At 38.7% G+C, this 20,243-nt stretch overlaps 1 protein-coding gene across 1 annotated transcript; it reads right to left on the reverse strand.

Annotated features, from left to right (window-relative positions):
* Window positions 1-590: 590 nt before the first annotated feature.
* alp3 (alkaline phosphatase 3) lies at window positions 591-18,902 on the reverse strand. Its single transcript, XM_040131038.1, has 11 exons — window positions 18,821-18,902; window positions 17,129-17,245; window positions 16,669-16,784; window positions 15,061-15,235; window positions 12,887-13,059; window positions 12,638-12,778; window positions 10,626-10,695; window positions 7,706-7,840; window positions 5,797-5,988; window positions 3,989-4,105; window positions 591-1,824 (listed from the first exon to the last, which is right to left on the reverse strand). The coding sequence occupies exons 1-11, from the start codon at window positions 18,888-18,890 to the stop codon at window positions 1,508-1,510; spliced, it is 1,623 nt and encodes a 540-aa protein (XP_039986972.1). The 5' UTR covers window positions 18,891-18,902; the 3' UTR covers window positions 591-1,507.
* Between the last annotated feature and the right edge of the window lie 1,341 nt (window positions 18,903-20,243).

The raw sequence follows: 20,243 nt of genomic DNA on the forward strand, positions 1-20,243 counted from the left end.
CTGTAGTAATGTCATCAAACCCAGCCGCCTCAAACCTCAGTTAGCACTGTGGATTTTGGAAGAGAGGATCAAAGGAATGAAGAGTCATTTTTACACTCATCATACCACAGGTTAGAAAAATTATAATTTTTATAAACTGAAATTTCATTTACCGAGACAATATCAGTATCCTTTGTTGTTTTAGCAAATATACAAAGCTATTTAATCATATAAATATAGTCTGACACAAGCCGTATATGAAAATATACATGTATATGTTATGCATGCTGTCAAGCTCAAAGTGCAGCCTGAGGAACTTACTGTATGTAGACAACCGTGAATGAATTAATTTTCCTGTATTTTAAAATATCAGTAAATACATTGATGGATCATCTATATCGGAATAGGTGCATGTTTCAAATCATAAATACAAACTTCGAAGAACATATCCAGATTTTGGAGAAATATGCTTACAGGGTTTGCTTGCCGAGAGTTACACGTTGAAGAATCTCACTAAATATGAAGCTGGATCCAACAGGGGATTATTTTAGTTTAGCATAAAGACTGGAAACGGAGAAAATGCTAGTCTGGATCTCTCCAAAGTAAAAAAAAGAAATCCACTGATTTATTAGTTGTATTTTGTGTTTTCATCTTTGATGTGTAAAAACAACAAGTTGTCGTTAACATGTCGGAAATATTTCTTGGCAAACTCCATGACCATGAGATACAACAAGCAGAAACTCCTAGTCCTAGCTCCATACTTGCACTCCAATATGAGTGTGGTGTAAATCATCTTGTCTAATTCTTGGCAAGAAAACCAATAAGCATATTTCCTAAAATGGAGAGTTATTCCTTTAAATGTGCTGGGAGATAAGAATTGGACGACAACAGCATTCTGTAACATGGATGTTTCAACATGAAACTTGATGCAGAAAATTGGAATCGGTCAATTTGTTTTTGAAGCTTACACTCATCACTCTCCAAGAAAATCTTATATCTCCCAATTGGGCAACTTTGAACTTTTCAGATAAATTGAAGGAATAAGTTCCATTATGATTTCTTCCATTTCTTCAGCTAAATAAACCATTCAAAAACCCATCTGATTGACTTAAAAATGCATTGTTACAAAGTTGAAAGCAACACATTACATATACATTGTTTTATATAGACAACAATATAGTGAAAAACCAACTCTTTATTCAATGACAGGTTTATTGGTTTAACACAGGGATTCAGTAAACTGCTAAAGCAGAAACAAGATGAATTCACATCCAATAGGTTATTATTTTTACAGTGTTAGTGCCCATTCTCCTTCATCGATTGGAGAATAGACACTAGCGGTAATGATTCTTTTCAACCTTTGGAAGATGGGGAAAACCCTGGTTCAAAAAGCCACAGCGGCAAACATCCGCTCATTTTCCTTCAGCAAGTCTCTGAATCCCTGCCCACTCCTCTATCAAGCTGACCTCTGATCCCTTTAATGTTGCCAGTGGAATGAGGTCAATAGGATTCACCAAGGAAAGGGATCTTACATCAGCAGGGTAAATGCCAGCAGCACACTGAGGAGGCTACTGACTAGAGCAGCTGAGCCACGAGCTCCACCATGTCCGTTCTTATCATCGGTGAAGATAGTGTTACCCACAGGTGCTTCAGTTAGCCCCTGGCAGTGCCTCAGGTCGGCGCCCACACAGGCAGCATAGGCCATGGCGTGGGCGATGTAGTTCTGCTCCTGGACGCCCTGGAAGAGGTGAGCCATGGGTCCTCGGGCGAGCACGGCCACATCCTCTCCGCTGTGGGTGGCCGACTCTGTGGGCACTGCAGACAGCTGGATGTAGTCTTTAGTTTCTGGGAGACACAGAAATATTACATTACATTCTTTTTGCATTTGTCCAGTAACGACAAATAATATTATTACTGCTATTCCAATGGTTTGAATTTAAAGCTGCTATGATCGATATTTTTTTACATCAACAACAAATTCATATTCATCAGGTGGACATGAACACAACACCAAATGAATGCTAATGTTGCTCTGCGTCTGCTTAGTGTTTAAATAATCAGCTTCTGACATTAACACATGAGTCATAACAATTTAATAAGGTGATAATATATGTGTTTGATTACAGCTTGTTGCACTGCCCCCAAGGGGCAAAAAAATCAGTTAATGCAGCTTTAACTGAAGTATGAATGAATATTAGTTACTAATGCTGATAAAATGAGATTCAATTTTAATCATCCATGTGGGGAAAGTAAAGAGGAACTGTCTGATTACATGCTATTTACAGTTTTCATTTCTTAATTAAAAACTTACACTCCTTTAAACAGATTTTTGTTGATTTACTTGTTACATGTATCTCATTATGATTCATATTACCTGAACTGAACTGTCATTTTCTTTTTTGGTTTATAAAAAAATATATGAAAATTAAATCGCAAAAAAATGTCAGAGAAAGACAGACTGTAAGTAATTACACGACTAAAGCTGCAAGCAGCGTTGAACGGGCCTGCAATCTTAGCCCGTGGGGGGACTGGTATACACAGAGTTAATGCAGGTCGAATCTTGGCATGTAGCTATCTTTAGGCTGAGACTCTTATGCAACGTGAAGTTTGGGGCAGGTTTAACAACATATATTTGAGTAACAATAACTTCCTGTTTTATGGTGGGACGTCGAAATTCGCCATGCCACCACGGACACACCGTTCAATAAGAACCGAAAATCTTTGAAATTTAGCATTAGACTTATCAAATATGACGTCAATCTGATTAATTCTCTAGCAGGAGTTTGTTAAAGAACAACGCCTGTAAATGGCAAAGCTTTGCCAAAATTGCACAGTAGATTAAAAAAGGCTGAGTTACTGTTGGGTTTAGGGTATGGCTCCAAGAAAATTTTTTGTAAATCTTGAGATGTTATCTCTGGCTACCGAATTTCTAGAATGTTTTCACCTACTTTCTACTTCGCTGAATTTTGTAGGGAGCGCTACTGAGCCATTTTGCCAGACCCAATCCTGAGACCCATATCAGATATCAGTTTCTGCTACTTCTGACACATGTACCAGGGTTTGTAAGTTTTCAAGCATCCCTACCCCCACAACAACAACGTTCTGTTTCACGCCGAAATAAAAAAATTTGCTGCCAGGACAACAATGATCGATGAAAACTCACAACTTTGACATTAAAAGCATCATCAAGGTCTTGAGGATTTTCTGACCACGGTTGAGGTGAAAAGGGTCAACAGGCTAGGAGGAGTACATCAAATTAGAAAACATGTCACCAGTCAGTGGTGCTATGACTATATCTGAATATTTGCATGTAGCTGTCTTCGGGCTATTTCAGGTTTTTATTACACTGATGAACTTTGGGGCAGATTAGACAATGTATATTTGAGTTACAACAACTTCCTCTTCCAATGCGAAACATCGGAATTTTCCGTGCCGCCGCAGACACAGTGTTCAATGAAAACTTTGTGATGCTAAAAGCTTTGCAATTTAGAATTGCAAAGGTCTTTATATTGCACTGACCAAATTTGAAGTCGATCTGACTAGTTCTCTAGGAGGAGTTTGTTAGTATTTTGCAAAAACTGCACCAAAATTGCACAGTAATTTAATAATGGATGACTTTTTTGTAAGTTTTGGAATTTCGTTGAAATTTTGCCACACCCATATGCAAGACACATAAAACAAAAAAAATTTTCACCACCTCTGATGCATGTGCAAAGTTTCTTGAGTTTTCAAGCACCTTTTGCCCCTTAAACATGTGATTAATTTTTCATAATAATAATAATAAATATAGCCATTTCAATCGGCCCTAATAAGGAAAGTTATACTGTGTTGTAGAATATGGATCTACATACAGGAGGGTAAAATCTAAAAGCCATTCCAGTTCTTTGGAAATAGTTTTCTCATTCCCAGTCTTTGTTTCCAGTTTTTCTGTCGTTGAACACACTCAAGCTATAGAAAATAAAGAAATAACTATGAATTACTGGCTGAAGAAATAATTAGTATATCTTACTGGTGTTAACACTGCGAATATCAGGGCGTTTGCCATTGGTGATTTTGTGTCCGGGCCCATTGCCGTACATCAGCGTGGTGTAAGGCAGCATGTCTTTGCCCCACAGGGGTGATTTACCTGGAGAATACAGACAGACCATCAAACATTATCTTTGAGTTATTGCTTACATTTTTCTGTTGCTTCTCTCTGACTCAATTTGCTAAACGCATGCACACATGCATATACACACACACACAGGTCTTTGGATCCCCAGGGTGCCGAAGGAGGTCTAGAGCTGGTTGAGTATCTCAGTGTTTCTCTCTATATGAGCCATTAGCCTGACGAGTAACCCTGCTGATGAAGAGCTCAGAGTTTCACAAGCACATTAATCACTGCTGCACCGTGGAGGAGGATGAGGGTAAAATAAGGATAGGACAGGAAGAGAGAGCAGAAAGGTGGGAACAGCAGGAAGTTAACACAAATGCTCAATCAATATGGCTTTTGAAGGCTGATACTGATATATTTGTGGGGGTTTTATTTTGGGCAGGGTAGAGACGCAATACCTTTAAAACAGCATTTTAGACCTTTTTGAGAGACTCTTCAATGTTAATCAGAGAAGAAAAACTTAGGTAGAGGGATGGTTAACAGAGAAAACAGATCATTTTTTATTGTCCTCCAACTGTATGTAGCCTCGCAGATATATAACTAGATTTGTTCAGGTTTTCAAGATTTCTTCCACCACCTCTGTGGTGCTCGCAGCTTTCAAAAACAACTTACATTTAATCAACCCTTTTCTTTATACTATTTATGGCCAGCATTTTTTCTGTAATAGCCACTCAATGCGTTTCATTTCATTACATTCTGTGATTAACTCTCTATATATTAGCTTTTATTGTTAGTGGCAGGTGGCATTCCTGCACCACAGTCCATCTGCCTAGCTACGTACAAGGGATTCACCGAAAAAGATGCAGCATGTAATTCAGTGTTATTGTTTGTAATTTTATCTCAGTGATATCAGCCTCCAACTTTACTGTTCACCCCTCTACAGCTGGACCAGAGCTCTATCAAGTTACTGCTAATGCTAACCTAATGTTTTGATATTACACGCTATCCCTCTGTGAATGTGGTGGATTCATCTCAGATTTTAAACCACCAGGTAAAGGAGAGAGAACAGTGATGGAGAGGAGTCAGAGAGTTGAAGGAATTTAAAGAGGAAGAAAGTAGAGAGTAAGTAGGCTCAATAAAGAGGCGCTCCAAAGGGAGATTAACAGGTGAGAAAAACTGATAGAGCGAGGACAACTTAGGCAGAATAATGTAAGTGAGAGAGGGGCAGCAATTTCGAGTGTCAGAGTCAGGTAGAAGGAAGAGAGATGGGGAGAAAGCAAGGGCCTGAAATAGAAAGGCGAGGGACAGAAAGGCTGCTGGCTATATGTGTTTACGCGGGTTGTAATTGCAGGGGAGAAAAAGCAGAGGAAATGTCAAGCTGCTGGTGGCAGAAGCAAACTGAAGCTGAGAGAAAGCTGGCGGTGCACAAAGAGGCATTACACACACACAACCACACACAAAATAAGCACAAAATGCCACCTTGGGTGTCTATTCTCATGGGATATAAACACACCTGGAGGGGCAATAGCTGGATGGAGCAAAGGATGGAGTTTACCTCCTTTTTTCTCTCAAAGGAGGTAAACTCTCGTTATGTGTGGAAAAAGGACTGAGCAGATGTATGCCTGCTACAATACTTGATATTACATTAATAACGTAAAGCCTCTGCATCTCAAAGATTTTGCAACGAAATTTAGAAGAAAGAACTGAAGTCAGTTCATAATTACCTAGAATGCTTTGCCCTCGAAATGGGTATCCATTGAAGGTAACAGGGTGGGAGTGGTCAGCCATCACTATAGTGAGAGTTTCATACTCTTTGGTCAGTTCAAGGCCCTTGGCGATGGCATCGTCAAAAGCAACCGTCTCATGGAGGGCCATGTAAGCCCGGCCAGCGTGGTGAGCCTGGTCGATACGCCCACCTGACCACATGGGGAGGGAAGGGTTAAAGATGATGATTGGTGAAGTGAAGGCTTCTGGTACTGATTGGTATCAGTAGTTTTTATGTAATCCTACTGACATACAAACAAACAAACAAACAAACAAACCTCCTTGACTCCTTGGTGGAGGTAATGAAAAATAAATGAGAAAGCGACAAGCAGGACTTTCATCGGCATGCACTGTGAATATTTAATTAGTCCTATACATTAAAATATCTTTATCTTAGTTATGCAAAAAATAAATCTAAGGCATTTTTTTAGCAGCCTGTAACTTTGATGAATAATGTTCGGAGACCTAAAAGATGCATCTGAATAGCAATTTGCTTCTGAAGAATTGTCTCTTGACTTTGGCTTGTCCTTACAGACGTGGAACTTGACAGGAGACTTGTTACTACAAAACTTGAGACTTAACTTGGAACTTGTCTAAGACTTGACTTGGACTTCTTGCAAATGACCTGAAACGTGATCTGTACTTTTCTCAAATGACTTGAGACTTCAATAGGACTTGTCTCAAATTAGTTAACACTTTACTTTTTTTTTTCAAATGACTTGAGACTTGACAAAAACTTGTCTACTGCGCCTTAACACACATCTTGGACTTGTCTTGAATGACTTGACCATTAACTCTAAGCTAAGTGTCTCAGATGTCTCAGATTCTGGACTTGTCCCAAATGACTTGAGACATCACTTGAATATGTCTAAAATGATTCTCTGAAAATGACTTTTGACTTGACTTGGACTTTCTCTGTGGATTGCTCTAAATCAAGTATTCATTCTACAAGATATTCAGAAAACTTCCCAGAAAATGCAATAGATCTCTGCATATACAGTATACCAGTAGAGGTGAGAAGACAACTTTTTTTCATATAGAAGTGACTCTGAAAAATTACTCTTGGAATAAAACATATATTTGGAAAGGGGCGGCAGAGAAACAAAGGTGAATGTTATATCAGCCCTCTTGCTGGGAGATCTAGCTCATATAAACTTTTTTTTATTACTTTAGAAAACTCTTCTAGCACCTGTCCTCTTCAACAGCTATACTGGAAATTGAAGTAGACTGTGGTTAATAAGTTGTGGTCTCAGTGAACTGTCAGTGATTGGGTGCACCATATGCCTGCTTATATTTATACATTTGCCTGTTATTTTAAAGTCATTGTTCAGACATTCTGTTGCGTTATGGAATCCCTAAGCAGCTGCCTCATTTTAAAGTAGAGATAAATGAGGAGGCCAGTGAGGCAGCAGTGTGGAACCAAAACACGTCAGCTAGCCACACTCCACTAACATACACTGCGGTAAACACATTGAGCTGTATGCAGAGTCAATGTCAAGTCGGATCCACTGCAGGAACAAACTGTTCTCCAGCCTGATATATTCTGGAAGTAGCTGCCATATAGGAGATCCCGTGAGGAATGCCTCAAATGAACCAAATGTCAATGATGAAGACACTCTTTTATGAAACACATATTGATATTTTAGTAAACCACCACGATTAATGTATTGTAGTCATTTAGTTGCCACTTGGGGCCCCTTTGTGACAGTTATCAGGCCAATGATGCAATTGATCCAACTGGACCAACCACATGTTTTTTTCCTATTTTCAGCAGAACCTTCATCTACCAGGGGATTTCATTACCCAACCTTTGATTGGCAGAATAATAGATGGGAGTGTGTGGAAGGTGGTTGAAGCTCTTGTCCTCACCCTCCACTAGCAGGAAGAAGCCTCTAGGGTTTTTCTGGAGAATACGGATGGCCTTTTCTGTGGTCTCGACGATGGATGGTTCCATGCTTGGGTCCCTCTCCACCTCGAAGTGCAGATCACCAGGTTCAAACAGAGCTGAGGGGTGAGCGTTAAACCAAATAAAGCAATACAACAGCCAAAGCTTTGTGTAAAAATACAGCGCATCCATTTTATCAGCCCACAGTGGAGGTGCAGCAGAAAAGGGAGTCCCATCCTCCTACTACTATTACTATTTTCAGCACACAGGAAGTGATAAACCACAGTCCAGGGGAAAAATCCAGTCTCTACAGGGGTAGGCAGAAAGAAATAGCATGATGACTAAATCTCTACATCTCCTCTGCATCATCACACACCGTAAAGAAGACACTGAGTTTGCTGACATGATACATCAGACTGACTGTACACTTCCTGCCCAGCAATGGTAGACCAAGTAGGCAACTAGCTGGTGAACATATTTGAGTATTTAGCTGTTGAAGAGCCAGATATTTTTCTCTGGAGTTGGTGGACACCAAAAAAAGAGCTAAAAGTGTGAATACTGGCCTTATATTTTTGAGATGGGCACAATCATGACTTCAAATGAATTCTAATGCTAATGCTAATTCTGTCCTTTGTCTGCTGGATGTGCAAATAAGCCACTGTTTGCTTGCACATCTACCCTAACAACTGAATAAGCTAATGTTACTGTTGATTCACTGCCCCCAAAGCTAAACAAAACAAACAAAAAAAATCTAATAATGCAACATTAAATAACTCTGTAGTGTATATTCATATGTATATGCAGTGTGTACATGCATGGACACTAACCTTTTCGTTCCATTGTGGTAGTTTGTGAATGAATTTGTGTGAATGTTTTGACACTGTAGTGGGGACACATTCCCTATTGTTGCATTCCAGTGAGAAAACATATGGTGGAAAACATATACATTTTTCAGACTCCCTGGACCCACCAAATGTCCTTCTCACCTTCCATAATAAAACTTTTCAGATATGCTGAGGACTTTCCCAAATGCCCTTCTCACCTCTCACAATAAAAGTTTCAGAATCATCATTGACCAGGCAAGGCACAACTCTTCTCCAACCCAGAGGGGCTGATGATCTGAGATGATAACAAAATTAACAAGGGACATGAACTCACTTTATCACCTTTTGTCAGTCACTGTGAACCTCAAGGAAAGGAACAGACAAGATAAAGTGTCCATGGAGCAGAGGCAAAGGTTTTATTCAACAAACTTAAATATATTTCACAACTGGAAAATCATCACAACTAAAACACACGATGATCTGCGCTCTCTCTCTCTCTCTCTCTGTTTTAGACACACACAAACACCACATACTATCTTTCTCTCTCACACTCCCTGAGTGAGCCTCCGTGATAAGAAAGCTGCCAGGCACCTACCATAAAATATGCATTCCTTAAGTGACATACCCCTGGTATTCTATCCTTAGTTAAGTACATGTCTAAACATGAATCATCTGTTCAACCATTCAGTAATCGAGCTGATATTACTCAGAAAATGTTTTTTATTAAAATGAGTTCAACTCCCATGTCTCTGTGATGTGAAAAGGGCCAAGTTATAAAATGAAAAATGTAATGCGTTGTTTGCCATGTGACTACACTGCCACCCAATGACCATGGAAAGGTATGTTGCTGTAGCCTTTTGTAACCTTTAAGGTGATTTGGTATATATATAGTTATTATACTACACTGTAGGATTGTACTTTATTAATCTGTTAAACAAATTAGTTGTTCTTTAACCCCCATTTACCCAGTGACAGATCACATCATCTTGAAAGTTAACTAGTCTTGTACAATTCTGAACAATTTCTTGATGTGCCGCACTGTGATTATGGTCAAACTATATGCTGTTCTTGATATTTTATGGAACATTTTCTTATACATAATTTATTTTTAAAATCATTGTTGATTGACCATAGTGAAAATAGGATGAAGTGTGTGATTTTTGTACATATATGTCAATTAAATTAATCTCCTTCTAAATAGTCCTAATCAGTCTTAAAATCAATCCACTGGAGGGAGGCCATCAAATGAGCAGCCCCACTATCAGACCCTCCTTGCATGGCAATGCCTCACTGGGGAGCTGCAAGTGGAGTTAGCACTGAACCACTTAATATCTAGCTGAAAGGGGCCAGCTCCAAGACAACGCTGCAAAAGTAGCTAAGCTTAATTTATGCGGTCTGTGATGAGAGTTGATGTGATAGTGCTTTGCATTCGTAATTTTAAGTCCTAGAGAAGTAAATTTTCCCAGAGCGTTCGGTCATTCTCAGGTAAGTCTTAATTCCACACTTCATTTCACTATTGCCAGACTAAGTGACCAGTTCATTTTGTCATTCAAATTTCAACTTTATTCATCTGTTTTTGAATACTGTTATGTGCTCATTATTAATACCTCATTTATTCATATACTTACAGTCATTCAGCTCTAATTATTATCCTAATTTATCACCACGTCATAGTCTTGTGTATGCCTTCAGAGCTGAGACCGAGACCCTGAATTGAGAGCTTACTACTCCTGATTATAAGACTGATTAATTTGTTTTATTTATTGTCCTTCAATTGAAGGTGATGCCCAAATTTTCAGTGAGAGCAAATTTAAACTCAAAGTGTAGTAGTTCTGCTACAGCGCCCTGAAAACGTTATGTAGGTCAGGTATAGTAGTTTGATTGAAAACATGAGTAGTGTATTCAAGAATGACATGTCAAGATGATGTAACTAAGCTGGTGAGTCAAACAAAGACACTACAGGACTATTGATGTTATGTTCTTCAAGTGCCTGATGGGAATGTTTTACCTTCATGTACTACTCTCCTGGAAAGAGAAGAATATGAGAGCAAAACGAGGTAAAAAGAAAAAAAAAACTCACCCATTAGGTAGTCTGTGGTTTCAGGGTCAACAGCATCGAAATCTGTTTTGTTCCACACATAGTGGGCTACCTGTGTGACACACACAGGACACACACATTGACAAACTGAGCAGGAGGAAGATAGTGAAGGTCTTTGTCCTTTTATCAGTCATTAGATGAGTTTTTTTTTTGCTGCATGAGTCAGTGTTTGCGGTACATTTACCTCAAATACTAAGTGTTCTCTCCTGACAGTGTTTTTCTTAACAATCTGTAGATTCCCACCTAGTAGTATCTATCTATACAGATAGTTTTAGAATTAGGTGCAGACATTCTGGGATATCCATCATTGAAAATTCTGTTTCATCACTAATACAATGGAGGTAAATGGAATTTCGATTGTTGTTCTTCATGCATTGGAAAACTCATTTGAAAATCTCAACAACAATAGTCAAGTTTCCATTCAAATATAACAAAAATTTTAAATAAATGTCCAGAAAATCTGCAAGAGAAAATGCAAATTGCATGTTTCCATCCACTACAGTTTGGAAAATATTAGAAGATGGTTCACAGAGATAAATAGCTGGTGCTAATTCTCCAGTCACGTGCCATTAAACCATTGCAGAAGAAGAGTGCACAACGAGATGACAAAATTAAAAGAGCTCCATTCAAACCTTAAATGAAAAAAAAATGATGTGGAAAATATGACATTTGTTTCTTTCATTCTTCATATCTGTCACGATTTACTTGCCAAGTCTTTTTCCAAGTGTGAAAAATTTTTAGTAGTATTTCAACTTTTTTTTTTTTAAATTTCTGGCATTTCTATACAGGTTTTTTATGCACATAAACACAGGTGGATGGATACACACTTAATGTTTCTTTCCAGAATCTGCACCCATGGTACTCCACGTAATCTACAGACCTTGCTGTGAAAAGTATTCACTGGAACTATTTATTTGGTGCAAATCTTTGCCATAAAGACTTTTAGTGAGGTGGCAGGAGAATGTCAATGCTATCCTCTCTCTCTCTCTCTCTCAAGTGGAAAGGCTACCTAATCATTGGCTCCACTTGTTTCCTATCATATATATATATATATATATATATATATATATATATATATATATATATATATATCCGCTGTTAATGTTTCCAGGGTGCTGAGTCTTGAGTTTCATGTCTGCATTTACCAGAGAATAGTCAGAATAGATTGAAGGTCATCTATAGTCCATAGGAGTCAGCAAGGTCCGCCAATAAATTGAGGGACTGTACAGACAGCTGTAACACTTTTTGAACATGTCATCAGTCTCCTGTCTCTCACTGCTCTCAGGTCCTTACTGTTTTCCTACACAGAGGTTTAACAGGTGGATTTCTCAAAGCGCAGAAAAAAAACCTGAAACTATCTGCATGACGAGGTACAATTCATATCAAGTGAGAAATGGGTTTTGATGTAATTTAGGAGAAATGACCCTTTAAAAGAGAAAAAAAAAGAATTATTGATGCTGATATTACAAAAGTATTGATATATTAATAGATTCAATTAGCACACCCTTACCCTGTTTAGTGGCATTATTAAAAAAGTTATTAAAAAAGTTATTAAAAAACTCAGATAATCAACCTTAAATATTAGCTAATTGTACTAACTGTATTGTGTTGTCATGCTTGTATTCTACCTAATGCAGCTCCACTAAAAAGATAACAACTACACAACAAAACAATACAACTATTACCGTCCTACACTGTTACGTCACAGTTGGGGTGGGACCAGACTAAGCAGCAAGGTGAAAAATGGCTGCACTTCACGGCAGCAGATGCAGAGCTTTTACTCTGGGTGTAGTTACTCTTGAACAGGGAGACTTCAGCCCTGTCAGATATTTAGAGAAAAAAATTAAACTTACTTGTTGTTCAGTGTTCCGATTTTATACCTTGCTACCTTCCATTACCCATCCATTTATAATTTTGCAACTTCCCTTTTGTCTGAGACTCCTCCCTGAAGCTGTTGCTGTAAAAAGGCTGTGTTCCTGGTTAAAAGGTTCTACCTTTCCAGTTTTCAAGCTCTGCCACTCATTGATGAGATTGCGTCCGTCTTTTCTTATGCCCCAGGAGGAGTAATCCCTGGGGTATTCTGGGTCCTTGGTGCCCTTGGGGGTCATGTACTTTCTGCCACCACCAATTATCACCTGGAAACACACACATACACACACACACACATTTATATTCAATTTAACACCTGTAAAACAAAACAGAAAAAGCTAACACCAGAATGATGTGAGGGCGGAGAATCTCACATCTATGTCTGTGTTTCTGAGGAGCTGCGAGGCGATGTCGGTGCAACCGTTCTTCTTCGCGGCATCTGGCATGTCGGCATCACTGTACCACTTCCTGCTGGCACTGTGGGCGTAGCTGGCTGCTGGGGTAGCATGTTGAACCCGTGTGGTTGTTACAATCCCAACAGACTTTCCTACAAGATCAATTTGTTTCATGCTCAATGTACAGTAGATGTATATACGCCTGTATGTATAGAATGCTTCAGTCATTAATCAGCAACTTTCTCCACCTCCTCTGGATACTGTATATTATGATTACGTTGTAATCGGGGTAGTAAATTCAGTTATTGTCTCTTTAACCACCTTTATACCCAGAATTCCTCTTTAAATTTGGACACTGACAGATTTTGGATGAAGATTTGTGGTTTTGTACAATGCTTGACAATGCAAAACAATGAATAATGGTCCCACTGGTCTGTTGTGAGTGCAACTGAAGAGCTTAAATCACTGGTTTTCGAGCTGTGATGATTAGCTGGTCAATTGATTTGTTGAATGACAGAAAAGTTATTTGCAACAGTGTTGATAATAGATTATTCATTTAAGTCAAGCCAAAAATAGCAAAAACCATTGATACTAGGCTGTAAAATGTGAATATTTCCTAGTTCCTCTAGTCTTCTATGATATTATCTGAATATCTTTGTATTTTGGACAAAGCAAGATGTCATCATAATAGTGTCTCGAAAAATTGTGATGGGCCTTTTTAACACTTTGCCGACATTTAAAAACAAAACTTTTTATTGATTAATCAATAAAATATTTGTGTCCCAAAAATGTTTTTTTTCTTCTTCCCTGTCTTGCAAATTCTGTCGCAGCACCTCAGATTTATTTTAGGAACCTAGAGGTCCTGGGGCCTAGGTTTAGATGTTCCTTCCTAGTAACATAAAGGTTGTAAGGAGAACGATTTCAGGACTTCGCTAAAAGAACCATTTCTAAACTGTGTTTTTATGACATCAAAGAGAGTCCTCAAAGACAAAAAATAGCTTCCCCGGACTATGCAGGGCACGCACATTCACACACCTGATGTCAGTCACTAGTGCTGTGCTGGGGTCAGGGCCATGGCACGCTGTGTGTGTTTTATGAGATATTTATGGTCGCTGATAACAGTGGAACATGATAAGAGTCTCGGTGCTTCCCTGTGCAGCACATTATCCTGCAGTGTAACCTGTGGCCGCAGGCTGCTGTTGCTTCCAGCTCCCTGATGGCCCCTGTAATACCACTCTGACGGGGCACTGCAGCTCACAGCAGAGCGCTCAGCTGTAAAATCGGGTTTTGCTGAAGCTGTATAAGACCTGAGGGATTTTCTTGTGACAGGAGCCAGAGCTAAACTGTGATACGGCAGGGCCTGCTCCTCAACAAAGAGTGACAAAATCCCATTTGTTGCTTCAGTCACAGCAGCATTTGAAGACAGCCTGCATTATTATCCCTCCAGTAATGTCTGTAGTGGTTTTTAGGAGTTCTTTTCAACATCAATCGAACAAATGTTCTGATTTAAGAGTTTTTATTTCTACAGCTACATTGATCTTATTCACACTTGTTGTCACTGTTGTAGACATTTTTCTGTTGCACTTTTTCTGAATCTGGTACAGGAAGATGATGTGCCCATTCTTAATCTCACTTGCAACAACCAAAGAAACCACCTTCAATGAGGACAACATCAGACCTTTTTGAATCGATGATTTTTTTAAAAGTTGTGGGCAATTCAGAGGTCTGATGCGAGGCCAATGCTCCATTATTCAAAAACTAGTAGTTTTTTTTAAATATCTTTTTAGTTGTGGCAACACACTGGGGTAGTTCAGAATGACTTGCTCTCCATCAAATTTCAAACTTAGCGAAACAATTATTAGTACTAGCTTCACTCTTTAACGCTCCTTAAATAACATCTCTAATGGAAAAATCCATCTCAAGTCTGAACAATTCTTGTTTTCAACACTAACCCCTCTACCTGTTCTATAAAAGCAACTAAGGCTATCACTATTATTAGATTATCATTGTGACTCAAATGTCACCAGTTCAAATCCCCAAAACAAATAGAAAAATGTGTGAGAAGGGAATGTTGACCCTTTTGAGCCTCTTAGAAAGTACAAAAAGGTTTACAATACTTTATTATTTTTACATTTTTCCTGGGTTAGTTTTACCAGCATCTTTGGCCCACTTGAGAATGGACGTGACCTCGTTGCCCTTCTCAGTCTTGCAGACTCCGTTGCGTGCCTTTGCACTCACGCCTACGGTGTTCAGGTTGGTTTTCACTCCACATAGATATGCTGTGGCTGTGGCTGCACTGTCTGGAATCTGGAAGTCCACGCTATAGGTCTGCACAGCACACACACACACACACACACACACAAAGATAAGTTTGATTAAAATATACTGATGGATAAAATACGCTTTAAACATTAACGTTCCCTGTGTGGGAGATTGGCCTTGCACCAGAAAATAGTTATACCAGAAAAGAGAAAAAAAAGATCATAAGAAATTAGCAAATGAGACAACAATTACAGCACAGTAATCTATCAAATAAATGGAACCCTAATAATGAACTGAAAACACACCTTTAAATATCAGCTTACATTTTTTAATACCAACTCTATTTCCATAAACATCTCTTTGACTCTTAATTTTTACACACAGGTGGTTATCTAATTTATGATTGGATCTTTTCAGTGTCATCATGTCATGAAAGTGGGTTTTATCTTTGTAAACCCTTTGTCAAATGTTACTGCAATGCTACTGTAAATTTGAAATGTATTATTGCTTTGCATTAATAACAGAATATATGTAGGGTGTGCAGAGGGTTCTGTGTTCTGTGAATATAATTGTAATTAATTCAATATATATATATATATAGTGCATAAAATAAAAGGCATGCAGTATGAGAACATTAGAAGCATAAAAACATCAAGATACATTCTCAACAAAAAGACAGGTAAATTTTAGGTTTTTAGAATGTACTTTTGGCCTGAAAAATATCCATCCTATCTGTTTAGCTTTAGCTAAGGCTAGCCATAGCTAGCCAGCTAGCTTTCACTTGATATAGATCTGTTGACTTAGCTTGCTAACGTTAGTTGGTTGTCTACGTGTGACAGAGAGTGTAGCAATGTGACAAACTTTTACGCTCACTTTCGAGGAAACTCTATATTTCTGTGGTATATAATATGTCTTTTTATGGATTTACAGATGCCCCAAACTTTTTTGTTGAGTCAGATTTAGCTCTTAACTCAATATTGACCAAATATATTGAGTTTTGGCTCTGCAGGCCAGTATGTATATTGAACGCATGTCTGTTGTGACTGAACACAAATTCACAGGGGTGTATACTGTAAAATGTACACCCACACATGTACTTACACATCTGTGCACAAGTTGAAAAAGAACTTCAGTCTAACTATTGATATGCATAAATTCAGGGTAGAGGGCGTCATAAAGGCGTGTAAAGCCTTGTGAGGCAGGATTTTTGGCTATAGACATAGAATTGACTTCACTTTATGACAAATTTGTGAGAGCACCCATGGGTGACAGTTTGCACAGCAAACATGTAGTAGGGATTATATTAATCTCTTGGATTATATTAATGAATGGATATGAATGCACATGACATTTACATACTTGTGTGCAGGTGCGTGGTCATCTGTCCATTCATTCATCTGAATGTGTGTGTGTGTGTGTGTGTGTGTGTGTGTGTGTGTGTGTGTGTGTGTGTGTGTGTGTGAGCGTGCGTGCGTGCGCGTGTGTGTGTGTGTGTGTACTTTAACCAATCCCACGTTGGGGAAGGTGTCCATTGTCATCACTGTCTCCTCTCCTGTCTGGTTCTGCAGCTGTCCCTTGAGGATACGAGCTGCTGTGTAGGTTGTGATTCCCATGCCTGAAACACACACACACAAATACACATGCACACACATCCATTTTGTAGTCATACAATAACTTCCTCTGTTATTATTTAAATATCTCTCTCTCTCTAGTGTGGCGAAGTCTTGTTCAATCACTGTATGCAGCCATATCTTGTTTTCTTTGAGTTGTTTGTAATTTTTTTTTTTTTTGTTAATCTTTTGGTTTTTGTGAAACTGAGACAGGGAAACAGTGGGGACAGGTAGCAAAGTTACTTGTGGGTCAGGCAGCAATTCCTGATTCTGCTTGTCTTATCTACTCATCCAGGCAAAGCTGTCTAATGTTATTAGCGTGAGGAAATTACTGTGTTGTGCAATTTACCATCTCCTAGGAAGAACAGGATGTTCTTGGCAATATTGGTGTTGAGCTTCCTGTCCAAAGCTGACTGCAATGTCTTCCGCGCCTGTGACCTCCAGAACTCCGGGTTCTCCTCCTCAACTATAGGCAAACACATCAGAATGGTGTCAGTCCATTATCGGTGTTATTGGTTGTGTGGCTATACATTGGTGTATTGGTATGTCATTTTTTAAAAAGTCAGATCAGTCAAACCAAACTTTGGGGAAACGCTAGTAGGTTTACAAAAAAAAAAACAATGAGCAACTACAGCACAAAAGCTACAGATTAGGCACATGTGCTTTCCAGAATCACTTATCTCACTACAGGTGTAACTTTATGCTTTGAAGAAATGTAAAGCAAGCATGTGATAAACACAGAGTCAAAGAGACCTTCTGTGCACCCAGACATCAATGTGAGCAGAATTAGAAACCCAGATGACTACTCTTTGTTCAGGCCTTTACAGAACGAGCAGTTAGGAAAGTGTACAAAAAGAGTAAATGATTGCAGAGGATGAAAGGAAAGGTGGAAGATGAGGAATTAGTAGGAAGAAAGGGGGAGACAGAGCACAAAGTGAGAGGAGAAAGTAAGTCCAGAACTGGAGATGATTAAGTTTTAAATCAGCACATAGAAAAATAGAAAATAAGTGTGACTCCAGGGTAAAAAGGTGAGCATCATACATCAAGCCCAACATTTTCAGGCCACTGTGATGATATCATGAAAAAACCAAATGTGCCGGTTTGCGTGAATGCAAGAGAAAGAAGAACAGGAAGAAGAAAATTGATCTGCAATTTATATGCATTAGCTGCTGAAAATCTGCAGCTGGAACAGAAGAAAGTGGAGGTGTAAGCACTGAAAGTGCCCAAAGTAAATTGTGTATGAACAAGGGAAGCTGTGGGCTGGTATAGCTGCACATGTTTTTCTTTTTTCTGTGTTCAAAGGTGGCAGTCAGACACCTGAAAGGGTTTCAGTCAAGTGCAGTCAGCCGAAAGGTGATTAAATGTCATATGAAGAGAAATAAGTGAATGCAGCAGATATGAAAGTTAATGTGTAACCACTGAAAGTTGAAGTGTCGTGAAATCAAAAGATGAAAGCAGTTGAAATGTCAGTTTAAGTGTAAGATCTGAAAGAAAGTAGTTATCAGTGGAAGAATAATCTGTTCAAGTGTCAGTGACAGTGAGTTTAAATTAATGTGATATAAAGAGACAGAGCAAAAAACTTTAGCTATGATTACAGAAAAAACTATGAAAGGTATTTCAAAGCTGAATTGATATGATAAAGTACTAAGGGGGATAATGGTCTAAAGTTCAAATGTTGAAGTTTCTAGTTGAAAGTATGAATGAGTTTTAAGGAGCTGAAGATGATTTGGAAAGGCTCAAGGATGAGTGGAATTTTCAGAGACTGAGCATTCAAAGCAGAAAAAAAATTAGAAAAATTGTATATAAAAAAAAAAAAAAAAAGAAAGATATCAAAAATCTGGATAGAAGCAAATATCATGAATGAGCGGAACAGTCTTAGTTTCCCTAAAGTTTCCAGAAGAAAATACAAGAAGTTGGAAGCTCCCAAGAAGGTTCCAAAACCACAAGAAGCTGAAGAATAATAAACTAATAAAGACAAAAGTACAAGTTTAAGAGTGAGCACACTAACTAGTATGACAAAGTCAGGACTTTTTTTTCTTACCTTTGGCACTGGATGATCCAAACACCACCAGCAGAAAGAGACCCAGGATGGCAACTCTTGTCGACTCCATGGCCAAGTTCAGGCTGGAGACGGGTTCCTCTACCTTTCCCAACGATCACCTCCTCGACTGCAATAAAGCTCGTCTCCAATCACACCAGCTGCTAGTCAACTTTAATAGCATGTCATAAATGCATGATGACCCGTAGGCCTTTGACAAATTAATGACCTCTGACTGAAAAGACTGTCTCATGGTTGGGTTGGAGCTGAAAATAGGTTAAAAAAAAAGGTATTAAATGCAAATGTAAATAAACTACTAGAACAGTAAATGGAGTTGAGATTTGTCCACTTGAGCCACTAAACAGTATTTGACAAATAGTTAAAATCTAAAGAATTAATTATTAATGTTAGTTAAAGCTTTAACGATAGTGTTTATTTAGGGCATTATTCATGACACTATGCTAAAGATCAAGGTAGAGGAAATCAATGTACCAAACAGCTATGGGAAGAGTGTGTGTTTGGGTGCGTGTGATTTATGATCATAAATGGTCTGTATCTGACAGATAATGCAGTTAGAGATATAGTTATGTAACTGAGAAAGACAGAGTCCACTGGGACTGAGCTGAATGGCACAAACACACAGCCATCTATTTTTCAATGAATACATTAGCAAGAGAAGAATGTTTGTATCGGCAATCATGTTTTGTTTGATTGCTTGTTCAAATTTTCCCCGTCACTGAGAGAAAAATAGGTAAAATGGTAACTGATGCAAAAGCATGGTTCACTTCTTATTCAACAGGTGCCATGCGTCACACCATTAATGGGACATTTATCAGAGCTTATTTTATCCCCTAATGTTCCCAATGAGTCCAGTGATTAGCCTTGCAAATGTGGATGACGGGGACTGTGGTCGTTTTGTAATATGTAGGTTGGGTGAAACGGCATGAATTTGCTGGGGATGAGAGAGGATTATATATTTATCTTAGCACTGTAAATGGAAGCAGGTAGAGCTACTAGAGGGGGAAAAATACACGCAGAAAGGATTCACGGTACCGTTTGTGGGCATCTCTTAGGTGTGTCCCTCATTCCTCATGGCGAGAAAGGAAAATAATGTAGAAGGCATTAAAAAAACAACAGCTATGAGTTTCAGAGAGAGAAACTGGGAGCTCAGCCTCCAAATTATGAATCAGGTATCAAAGTTTAAAAAAAAGGTGGCACGCCATCAAAGCAGTCAACGTCTTCATATTTAATTAAAATATAATTGCTGATGAGTTTCAGCCAGAGGCCTTCCTCAAAGACTGCGAGTGTTAATGGGGAGGACATGAAAGACCCAGGACCATACACCCCATCTAATTCATTTATTTTAATCAATTAACGCTCAGCTCTGTGCCATTCTGTAAAACTATTTGTTTGTAACATGTTTCTG

The sequence above is a fragment of the Xiphias gladius genome, chromosome 7, assembly GCF_016859285.1.
Source record: "Xiphias gladius isolate SHS-SW01 ecotype Sanya breed wild chromosome 7, ASM1685928v1, whole genome shotgun sequence".
Taxonomy (NCBI): domain Eukaryota; kingdom Metazoa; phylum Chordata; class Actinopteri; order Istiophoriformes; family Xiphiidae; genus Xiphias; species Xiphias gladius.

Bases quoted from the DNA above. Each gene is read 5' to 3' on its own strand.
- alp3 (XM_040131038.1), bottom strand. From the start codon at position 18,890: ATGGAGTCGACAAGAGTTGCCATCCTGGGTCTCTTTCTGCTGGTGGTG. The intron at 16,785-17,128 runs GTAAATTGCACA...TGTGTGTTTCAG, and splicing joins CCTGTTCTTCCTAGGAGATG to GCATGGGAATCACAACCTAC. The intron at 1,825-3,988 runs GTAAGATATACT...TGTGTCTCCCAG, and splicing joins TATTCGCAGTGTTAACACCA to AAACTAAAGACTACATCCAG.